The sequence below is a fragment of the Dermochelys coriacea genome, chromosome 4 (assembly GCF_009764565.3).
Source record: "Dermochelys coriacea isolate rDerCor1 chromosome 4, rDerCor1.pri.v4, whole genome shotgun sequence".
NCBI lineage: Eukaryota > Metazoa > Chordata > Testudines > Dermochelyidae > Dermochelys > Dermochelys coriacea.
In genome coordinates, this window is record NC_050071.1 from 43,668,677 (window position 1) to 43,680,899 (window position 12,223).

At 36.3% G+C, this 12,223-nt stretch overlaps 1 protein-coding gene across 9 annotated transcripts in view; it reads right to left on the reverse strand.

Moving 5' to 3' along the window:
• ANKRD50 (ankyrin repeat domain 50) overlaps positions 1-12,223 on the reverse strand; it is a 50,096-nt gene that overhangs the window by 19,105 nt on the left and 18,768 nt on the right. For all 9 annotated transcript variants that reach the window (XR_006280691.1, XR_006280692.1, XM_038399747.2 and 6 more), the window contains one exon: positions 5,741-5,970. Coding sequence is in view for 7 of the 9 variants with exons in the window: in XM_038399747.2 (XP_038255675.1) it covers positions 5,741-5,970 (230 nt within the window). In the remaining 2 variants the exon portion in view is untranslated. The remainder of the gene's footprint in view (positions 1-5,740; positions 5,971-12,223) is intronic.

Here is a 12,223-nt window from a genome sequence, read left to right on the forward strand (position 1 = left end):
CAAATACAGAACAGACACATTTATTAAACACTTCTGCCTCTTATGCATTATTACTAATAATTCTACCATTTCCATCTAGTTATGGGCCAATACCATGGTTAGGATTATTTTTGTTCCTAATGTATTTAAAATACTCCTTATTGTTCTTAAATCTGCTAGCCATAGATTTCTCCTTATGTCAGTTTTCTAAAATTCCAAGCTTTCTAATAATTTCTAAATCATTTTATGTATTCTAATTTATAAAACTCAGAACCTAAATGGGAACGGGGGTTGGGTGTGATGGAGGAGAGGAAATGGAGGACTGTCATTATTTGAGCCATCTCAACATTTTTTATTCAAATATAGCTAGATATAGGGTCCAAATTGTTTTGAATTCATATAATTGCTCTCTGTGACAATAAGCTATTCTTTCTTTGGCTGCTAACTCAGAAAGATCTGAAAACCATTACACTATTCTGAATATAATACATGTTTGTTATCTAACAAATAATGTTAACAAAAAGCCAATTTGTATTTGAAAAAACAATTGATCTCAATACTGGAAAAAATGTTTCATTTAGTAAAACTTGTTGAATAATTATGCTATAGTTATCTTGCGTCTGTTAGTTCTTTTGTCACAACTGTGATCTAAATGTAGGGATAGTTGTTTTCTACCTAAAGTCTAAAAAACAAAAATTAAGTAAATACATACCTAGAAATCTGGCCCTTTGAAACAACAGTTAGCAACTTATTTGTGAGCAGAAATATTAAAAAACTAAATGGCAAAGTAAAAGGTTTTGAAAAGTAACAGTAAGTATTGGCTTCTCAATGCCAAGTATCTTTAAATAAAACTGCCTTGTTTTAAAGTACCTAAAGTTATTAAGTCTATTAAGTAGCTGAAAGCCTATGCTGTTGCATAGGTGTAATTAATAAAGTCACACATGTAAAAAAAGACCAAAAATGGCTAAGAATTTATAAATTGGATGGTAACAGACAGCAAATCCCAGTGATGATTGAAGCTGGTGATATTCTCAACAAAAAAAGCTTTCAACCATATGCATACCTGTTTCCATTGCTTCACACTGACTCAGACATTTTAGACTTCAGAGTGACACACAGTAACAGTCCCGGAATCTTATATAGATATCATGGATTAATTACCTGCCAAATGCCATGTTTAACAAAGCAGTTTATTTTTAGAAGGCTAGCCACCATATTTTTACCAGTTAACTTCATTTTAAAGGGGAAAAAAATCCTCTATCACTTATCAGACAAAGTCTTTTTTTTGCTTTGGAAAGTAAATACACAAAAATATTTTTAGCCTATTATGGTCTATGCAAATATCAGCACCAAGCACATTAGAAATACCTAAAAACATACAGAATCTGTAAAGAAAATGCTAAAAATTCCTAACAACCCCAGTAAGTATAGTGAAAAGACTATGTTTAGTACTGCCATTCACTTGCCCACTTTTTAGATATTCATAATTAGACTATAGGGGAGGTGCACCTGAGGGGTAATGAGCATTATGGGAGCAGGGAGAATGAATGGGGACAAGTGGAATGTTGAGTACATGAGAAGGGTGAGCAGCCATGTGGTGGAATGCACAAGAGAAGGAGAAAGGGGAACACTGCCTCTTCCCTGACTTTTCCACTCAGAGAACTGACATTGGCTCCCCATGGAAGGGAGTCACTGCTCCAAGTGAGGGCATATCAGTTATGAGGAACTGCTGGTGTTCCCTCTCTTCCAAGGACACATATTCTTTTTCACTTCTCAAGCCACTACTTCAGTCCATTTTCCCTCAATTCTCCTTGCCCCATATGACTCAGCATAGCTATTTCCACACCTTTATGCGCCTCAAAGTTCCCTCATGTCATGTCCACCATCTGTATCCTTATAGTCTCTTGCCCACAAATATGCTCACTCCTCACTTCCCCAGGCCCACGATCACTTCCTGTGTCCCCAACCCAAACCCATTTTCTCCAGAAATTTTTTGCACCAGTACCTCCCATATACCAATCTACTGCCTTCTCTTTACTTACCAAACTTTGGTGTCTCTAACCCCGTTGGATTCACCATGTCCACTTATTGATGATGTCCCCACCCACAACCTCCCCAGCCCATTGCCACTTCATCTTCTATCACTACTGCGAGGTTCAAGATAGATACCTTTGTTCAAAATTCTGAATTCCATTAAATCTTATTGGTGCTGCTTCCTATTACTCAAGAGGGAACTGAAACCCACCACTCTACCTTGGTAGATCTGAAGGTAGACAAAACGCCCCAAGGCCTAATTCTCCCTCACTTGGGGCTACCTCTTAGGTAGAGTAGAGCAGAACGTGTACATGGGTGGGAGAATTGTGACACAAAATAAGAACAGACAAATATTAGTAGTTGGAGACCAAGGGCAAAAACTTCAAATGTGCTTGCTCAAGAAACTCTGTATTCCCAATTTAAAATGTAAATACTGCTATGACCATGCACAAGTTGGGGTTTGAGCACACAACCCTGACATATATTCAGCATAAGGGTTTGTATGTACAATGTAGGCACTTTGTGCATAGCCAATTGTGTAGAAGTGTCAAGGGACATTCACTTTAATTTTTAGCAAAGTGATGTAGGGATAAGTCTAATGTACTTGTACCTGTTGCAACAAAATTAAAAATGGGTTGGTTTCATTGTTTTTTGTTTCACCTTTCTCTGTCCGACTATGCACAAACACACACTCCCAATACACAGACCATGTGGAAGAAGAATTTCCAAGGGAATATTCAGCTTCAAAACTGATTTTTTAATTAACTGAATGACCTACAGGTTGACAACTTCCCTTGAATGTTGAGAAGACTGCACGAGGCTAAAGCACACTAAGTAAGACTAAGAAAGATAAACAGTATCTTCCGCAAAGTTCTAAAACATCATACCATTGGGAAAGAATTAGCATTAGGTAATTGTTTATTTCAAACAACATACTCAGCTGGGCACTGAACAAATTACCAAACAAAATTTAACAGACAAAAGACAGATAGAAGCAAGTTTGGCAACACTGATTAGGTTATTTCTTTTAGAGACAAAAGATAAATTCAGGCTACAAAGGTAGGCAGGGGGTTCAATCTGTGCTACAACAATTAGAAAAACCACCTGAGAAAATGTTTACCAAGACAGAAAGCCTGTAAGAAAGTGAAAACACATCATGTGACATTTCAGTTTCCTAGATACTCAGTGAGAGTGTGTTTAAATAACCTAAGGAGCCCGAGAGAGAATATGGTAATTGTGGTAATATATTTTATTGGACCAACTTCGGTTGGTGAGTGAGACAAGCTTTTGAGCCACACAGAGTTCTTTTTCAGATCTGGAAACAAAGTTCTCCCAACTAAACAATCTGTTCCAGCTGGCATTTTGCTGTGATGCTTGGAGTACTCTTCTGAACACCTGAAGAGCCCACTATTAAAATACTGTTCCCCATGTAAGTTCTTGAACATCCTGTTCATGAAGTACAAGTTGGCGGTTGTGATGGAGAAAAATTTTCTTGGATTGGAGAGGCAAGTAAAGATGCTACTGAGAATGAGAGAAGCTGAGGACTTCCTAAACAGCCAGGGTTGAGAAATATCAGTATACCACATTCAAGGAAAAAAGGAACTGGCAAGACAGACAGACAGACAGACAGACAGAGGAGTCCTAGCTGTTTGTAATCACCAGAGGCAAAAGGTCATGGCAGCATTCTACATGGTTGGAGAAGGACAAAAAAGGGCAGGCAGTGGCCACCAAAGGAGGACCAGGAGGAATTCTACACAGCTAGAAGTTTCCAATCAATAGCACGTTCTCAACATGACAACTGTGGAAGAGACAACCCCTCAAGAGCCAGATGGTCCAAGGGAATGGAGAGATGTACAGGACACAACTGTGGATGGCATCTTGGCTACACCTGTATGAAAATCAAGCTTGAACACAGATCTCCAACATCCAAGAAAGATAGACTATACTTGTTAGGGATTCAATATTCAAAAGAATTGAAAAAACTTTCTGAAAGGGACAGGTGGACCACAGGAAGGTGTGCTGCCTTCCTGGAGCCAAGACACAAGATGACACTCTAAGACTGACAATGCTTCTGGAGTTGATGGGCATGGATCCATCGCTGATGTTTCATATCGTGTCACAGGATAGCTTAGTTTTACTACTCAGAAAGTATTACTCGTTGTCGCAGGATATCTTAGTTTTACTACTTGTATTTACTACTTAGTTTTATTACTCATGTCGCAGGATATCTTAGTTTTACTACTCAGAATTGCTATATATCTGGAGCTTCAGGGAGCTTCAACACCCCCTTCTGCCCACACCAGACCCTACATGAACACTGAGTGCTGCAGCGAGTATAATAAATACTCTAGCTAGTGACAAACTGGACAATTTATTAAAAGTTATAATATTCTTCTCTGGTGGTGATACAATCTTCTCCAAATATACTCACATTCATTTCAAGTTGTGTCATTATGTTGGGTTTCATTCTCTCTGGCTATATGTAATAGCCAGAAAAGAAAAGATTTTAATGGTTCCACAGAGTTGCAAAATTTCAAGCTAACTTCCTTATTATGTTGTTCATCAAATCACCCTCTGCGGAAATGAGAAGCTAATTCATTCAAATGAAATTTATTTCAAAGCTTATACATTAGTTCTGCTGATTTTTCTTGTCAGAAACTCCATCTGGAAATATACTTCGAAGACAACAGAACAGCAATTTTTCAGGACTAATCTGCAACACAATGTGATTCAAAAGAATGGAAATAAAATTGCTCTGAAGGTAGTTTTTCTCTTCTTTTCTGACAATGGCTAAATACCTAAGCAGCCAAGTTTTGAAAAAACTATTCCCACACATACACCCAAAGAAACTCTAAGAAGCCACCCAAAGCTTCTCTTAATTTTAGTTCTCAGAGTCTCCCAAATACCATTTTCATATTTGCCACTGATTAATATAGTACTTGATTTCAAAAAGCAGTTATCACATTGTTCTTTGGCCACTGTGAAAACTAATAAGCCTATCAGAAATTTGGGGCTCTATTCCATAATCACATTTTCGTTCCAATTGTTGCCTTAAAACACACAGGCTTTATACGCAGGCCAGGAATGCAGTCTTGGTGCTTCCCTTTATTAAACTTCAAGAAACTCCCAGTAACAACAGCATCACACTGATGAAATGATCTTATAACACAACAAAGACTGGATGAACAAGTTGTAGGAGATTCTTTACTGTATAACCTTTGCCAAGAAATATACTCCCAAAACCTAATTCTGCACTCAGTTACACCCATGCACTTAGCTTGCAAAGTTTAGCCCTTGCTTTCTCAAATAAGATGACATCTTGATGTTAGATGAAAAAAATCTCAGAGACTCTTGCAGTCTGTGTGTATAGGGGAAGGTATATGAGGGGGGAACATATACTATACATGCCACCTCTACACTTAAAAAGCTATGTCATGATTTTGTAAGACCAGAAAAAGAAGAAAGACAGCTTTGTGCCAACCTTACCTGGCAGATCTAATTTTCCAGTGAAGTACTTTGATACTATATATTACCTGCTGATCAACACTATAGAAAACCCAAAGAATAGGAATATATATTTAGAATTGTCAAGGTTTTTAACTCTTTAGCAACAAATTTAGAGCAATAAAATGTATACTTTGCACTTTCAACCATTAGTAAGGTTCCTGTAAAATTATGTTTGTTACAGTGCATAGGTAGCTAACAATTCACAATAGCTTGTACTCACCTGTAAACATTTTTGTAACAGTTTTACTCTGCTTGCGAGCAGAGCAGAGGAGGAGCAACCATGGAGGGAAGAACTCGTAGTGATCAGCTAAAAGCTCTGCAATAGTTCCAGATATGCCTGTAGAAGTCTGTTCACCTTCTGCAACATTACAACCCTCATCAATCGAATCTACAAGCAGAAAGAGGCTCTGCTGGGGGGGCTTCATCCCCAAAAGTGGAAGCAGAATGCACCTGTAAGAATTATTAAACAAAACAAAATAAAATCAATATTCTAAATATATTGGTCAACACGCAAGTTATTGTAATGGTCATTCATGTCAAAGTGACAACCTTTTAAAAGTACACTATCATTTTTAAAACCATCTGAGGAAAGGATTTTAGATGGTACTTTTAATTGAGTATATACTGACAAAGACTAAGGTTTTTATTAAATAAAGGTATTCTGAATAAAGGCAATCTGATCAATTAGTGATGTTCATCTTGACTAAGCAGTGCTAGTTTTCTGGCAACATCAATAAATTACAATGTTATGAAAAGCATATACATTCTTCAAGGACCCTTAGAAGAATTTTAGCTTACAAACTAGGTTTCTCTCTTCAAAGTTTAGAAAGTTCACTAACATTGTGTACCAACTAATATTAAGTACTTTTTATCACAAACTACGCGCAAGTGATGATGGTGAAAAGTCTCAAATAAGAAAAAAAGCATACCTAAGCCTTCGAAGTTGTCAGTGTTATATACTTTACAAAAAGTTTAGTTTTATAAAGAACCATGATCCTATATTTGTATTTCATGCTGTCAAGACCAAAAATAATTTAACTCAGGTGTACTATAGTCATTTTGGTGGTGCATTTCCTTGGGATAATGAAATTGTAGTTTTTTCATTCCTACTCAAGTGCAAAGATTGCAAGGTTGTGGAACTGAATTCGCAACAATGATTCCTGAGCGTGCAAGGGTCCACATTAGTGGATTCAATTGTAGGATTCAGGCCTAAATATATTGTAAAGAATAAATACTCTAAAAACATCTAAGGCAACCAGATTTAAATGTATTTAACATTGTTCTCATACTGAATGGCATTATTAAAAAAACCATGTATACTCCACTTTAAAATACAGTCTACCTTTGCATTTATGTGTATTTGTTTACAGTCAATAGTACACAAACTATACTTCATAATTGCTAGAATGTAACTATTTATTCAGCACTTCCATTCTACATCACAAAGACATAGGTTAAAAATTTCCAAGCACCTGAATGATGTAGGAGCTTAAGATCTATTGATTACCAACGGAACTGAAGCACTTAAATGCCTAAACTGCTTTTGACAATTTTACCCAGAGGTCTTTTGACAATTCAATTTTACAATGAAAAAATTCTGAATAGGATGCTGAGATATATCACTGTGATGGGTTAGTATCAAGTAAGTACCAAGATCGATTAGATGTTTACATATTTTTGTAGGTTTGCTCTTTTGGTACATCCCCTAGGTAAATAAATCATACAACTATTATAAGTCCAGTTTTAAAAGGCAGATCCTTTCATTTGTTTTACTAAATGAATTTAACTTGTAAACGTTTTAACTAAAATTTAATGATTAGTTGCCATGCGGTCAAATTAAAATATAGCAAACTCCTCCCCACTAATGGGGAAATACTGCCCTCTTTTCAGATGTGAAGATTCTCCCTTAGCAGTACTGAAGTGGTTTTCTTCTTGAGAAGGTATGGTGGGGGGAGGAGAGGGATGAGAAAAAGAGTAAAAAGAGAGGCTGTGAAAGAAGCATCAGTTCCTGCACAGTATGGTAGCATGTTCCACCAGATTTCAGTGTGTGATAGTGCACTGCACTACCAAAAATACTCCTAAGGAAAAGCGAGAAGTATAGGATTATACAGTATACACCTTTTTCTCTCATACTTTCAGTGTATTTAACATTAAATTAACTTTTAATTCTCCCCTACCTTTTTTCAGGTTCCCAGGGATTATGTGTAACAACTTCTCTAACCCTTCCTATCCACCAAAAACTCAGTTGCCCCTTCAGAAGCATTTAGTTGCCCAAATGTTTCTTCCAAATAAAGTAACTTACTTTTGAACACATTGGAAGCGTAAAACAGCTAGCAATTTACAGAAAAGAAATTAAAGTAGCAGAGGATCAAAATTATTGCTTTAAGGGATATCAGGCTCCCAGAGAAAGAAGACAGATAGATACCCATATTCTACTGCCTCTGTCCCAAAATACTGCCTCTTCCCTGTCAGTTATTTATGTATGTTTCATTGGTGGATGAAATTTTTGCCCTGGATCTTTTTCTATCAAAACGATTTTTTCTTTTCATGTAGTTCTCTGTGTGAAGTTAGTTTTACATTTCAAAGTAATGTGCCATATCTGAAATTAATTGATAGTGATGGCTCCAATTTTTAAATGATAAAAAAACCCATTCTAATTCAAAGCAACATAAAAAAACAAAAAGAAAAATGCAAGTGATCTTTTCAGGACACAGTACGAAGTGTATCTGGGTTTCTCGTAGTTTCCTTTTTAATATTCACTTATTGTGAACACAACTAAATAGAATTATCAAGTTTCATGTTGGGGGGGGGGGAGTCTTCACTTATTTTGTTTGATAAACATTATTTTATTTCTGAATCTTAATCTAATTTAAATTCTACCAGAAAAAAAAAGTGATGAATTACAGTATGAGTTGCAACCAGTTCTCCAAGGTTAAAGGATCATAGCAGAAGAAGAGTAAGTAGTAAAGGAACCATTTATTACCCTCTCTTTTCAAATGAGTTTACAAACCACTTGCTAACCTCCTCTTCTATCAGTGCGATGGCCTATACAATAGATTCTTTAATCAGACAGCTGTTCACAGAGTGAAATAATGCCTGAACAACAGGCTTTTTTAAAAAAAACAAATTTATTCTGTTTTTCAAGAGGAATGAACTGTGATTCTTCATCTCTTCTTGTTTCAGGTCAATACAGACATAGTAATATGTCTGGAAGAAAGAGAATGTGTAATTGTACGGAAGTGACCTAAAAAAAGTTTTGGCAGTGGAAAAACATGATCCCTAGATATTACATACACTTTCAACACAGAGATGCAGTAAGATGGTGGCTGAATTTTCAGAGCACATTCATGAATGCAATACTCAGATTTCAGAAACTATTCATTTTTACTTCTATATAACTTATGCACTTGAAAAAAATTAAGAGCATATTAAAAATTCATTAATTCAATGCAGAATTAACAACTTCTCAAAACCTAGTGTGCAAATGTATATAATTACTAGGGCTGTCGATTAATCGCAGTTAACTCACGCAGTTAACGCAAAAAAATTAATCACAGTTTTAATCGCACTGTTAAACAATAGAACACCAATTGAAATTTATTAAATATTTTGGATGTTTTTCTACATTTTCATATATATTGTATCCTGTGTTGTAACTGAAATCCAAGTGTATATTATTTTTTATTACAAATATTTGCATTGTAAAAATAATAAACAAAATAGTATTTTTTCAATTCACTTCATACAGGTACTGTAGTGTAATCTCTTTATCCTGAAAGTGCAACTTACAAATGTAGATTTTTTTTTTGCTACATAACTGCACTCAAAACCAAAACAACTGCACTCAAAAGCAAAACAATGTAAAACTTCAAAGCCTACAAGTCCACTCAGTCCTACTCCTTGTTCAGCCAATTGCTAAGACAAAGAAGTTTGTTTACATTTTCAGGAGATAATACTGCCCTTTTCTTATTTACCATGTCACCTGAAAGTGTGAACAGGCATTTGCACGGCACTTTTGTAGCTGGCATGGCAAGTGCCAAATATGCTAAACATTCGTCTGCCCCTTCATGCTTCGGCCTCCATTCCAGAGGACATGCTTTCATGAGGATGATGCTCGTTAAAAAAGTGTTAATTTAAATTTGTGACTGAATTCTTTGGAGAATTGTATGTCTCCTGCTCCGTTTTACCCACATTCTGTCATATATTTCATGTTATAACAGTTTCAGATGATGACTCAGTATGTGTTGTTTATTTTAAGTACACTTTCACTGCAGATTTAACAAAATGCAAAGAAGGTACAAATGTGAGATTTCTAAGGATAGCTACGGCACTTGACCCAAGGTTTCGAACCACCAAAAATGTTTTATCCCAGCGGTTAGAGACCTCACCGAGGATGTGAGGTTCAAATCCATTTTTGTCTGTCTTCTACCTCTCAGGAAAGTCCCTAAAGAACTGAGTTATAGGTAAGCTTGGCAGAGTTTCATTTTTTAATTTTTTAAAATATTTGATCATAGCTGATTTTAAGTCCCCCCACCCCAATTTTTATATAACTATTTACATTTTCTTAGCTGCATAAAATTACAGAAGGTCAGATAATATTATTTAATGACAGTAGATGCTGAGATTCGAAAAGTTAAAACTTTATAATTGTTTAAACAAATTTTCAACATCATATGTCAAAAATATACAAATTAAGTAGCCTTAATTCAAACTTTAATAAATTCTCAAGTAGCATTTTTCTTTCTTTGGTATTTGTAAATTTTGATCATCTCTGGAAATATTTTTCCATCAGTTTGTATGTGTACAATGATATCAACATTTAGATAAAAATCTAATCTTAACAAATTTAGTTATAGGGTAATCTATCGTGGGTCTTTCTCAATCCCCCCCATTGAAACTGTTGCACTTTGTACAAAAACTTAATATTCATTGGAACAGGGACTTGAACTTGGGTCTCCCACCTTCTAGGTGAATGACTCTATAGCCAGCAGTTAGGGTATTCTCACTCTCACTAGCCAATGAGTATTTAAATATTTATACAACATGGAACAGTGGATTTGGGTTAGGTGCCTAAACACAGGAGAGGGTTAACACCTGGGAATCCTGAGAAGAGTTAGGCACTCAGCAACTTTTGGCTCTCCTCACCATTTCCTACTGGCTCACTTAGATGGTTCCCGGCTCAGCTTGCTGGCTTCTGTGAATCCCACTTAGGTGTCTAACACTTTCCATACCTGAGGAAGCTAATTTAGGACTAAGGATTCCAGTAGGCAGTAAGGTGTCAAAACTTGGCTATTGTAATGCTAAGCTAAATTCCCTCAGTGGATCTAGCCCCCAAAAATCACTAAGCACATACCAGCTAAAGTTACAGAGCAAAACTTTTTCTGTTTGGCCGCTGGTATACAATTCCCTCAACATACATGCAATACAGCTATAAAACAAAGCCAGGTTTGTAATTTCTTGTGGACTGTAGGCCATTGGGAGGAAATCTCTCTGTGTGCATTTATTTTGGCTATGGTTATAATTGTGGCTTTAAGGTTTCTCTCAATAATCTCAGCAATTATTTTGTTTTTGCACTGGTAAAATCCCACTGCTACATATGTTGTAGGCAAACACTACAACTAAGTAAAATGATAATATTTAACTTATTTAGAGACATGTCAAATTTCCAGTTAGCCCAAAGGAAAGCACAATACATAAGAACACAAGAATAGTCATACTGGGTCAAATCAATAGGTTATCTAGTCCAGCATCCTGTCTTCCAACAGTGGCCAGTGACAGATGCTTCAGAGGGAATGAACAGAACAGGGCAATTATTAAGTGATCCATCCCATCATCCAAACCCAGCTTCTGGCAGTCAGAGATTTAGGGACACTCAAAGCATAGGTTTCATCCCTGACCATCTTGCCTAATAGCCATTGATGGACCTGTCCTCCATGAATTTATTTAATTCTTTTTTGAACCCAGTTATACTTTTGGCCTTCACAACATCCCCTGGAAATGAGGTCCAGTTTCACTGTGTGTTGTTGGAAGAATTCCTCATGTTTGTTTTAAACTGCTGCCTACTGCATTTGGTGACCCCTTGTTGTGTTATGTGAAGGGATAAAAACCACTTCCTCGTTCACTTTCTCCCCACCCTTCATGATTTTATAGACCTCAGTTTTATCTTCCCTTTACTCATCTTTTTCTAAGATGAACTGTCCCAGTCCTTTTAATCTCTCTTCATAGGGAAGTTGTTCCATACCTCTAATCAATTTTGTTGTCCATTTCCCAATATATCTTTTTTGAGATGGGGCAACCAGTACTGCACATAGTATTCAAAGTATGGGCATGCCATGGATTCATAGAGCAGCATTATGATATTTTTGGTCCTATTATCTATCCCTTTCCTAATGGTTCATAACATTTTATTAGCTTTTTTGATTGATGCTGCACATTGAGTAGATGTTTTCAGAGAACTATCCATGACGACTCCAAGATCTCTTTCTTGAGAGGTAACAGCGAATCTAGAATCCACCATTTTGTGAGTATAGTTGGCACATTTTCCAATATGCATTATTTTTCACGTATCAACACGGAATTTCATCTGCCATTTTCCTGCCCAGGCACCCAGTTTTGTCAGATTCCTCTGTAACTCTTCCCAGTCATCTTTGGACTTATCTTGAGTAATTTTGTATCATCTGCAAATTTTGCCACCTGTTTACCT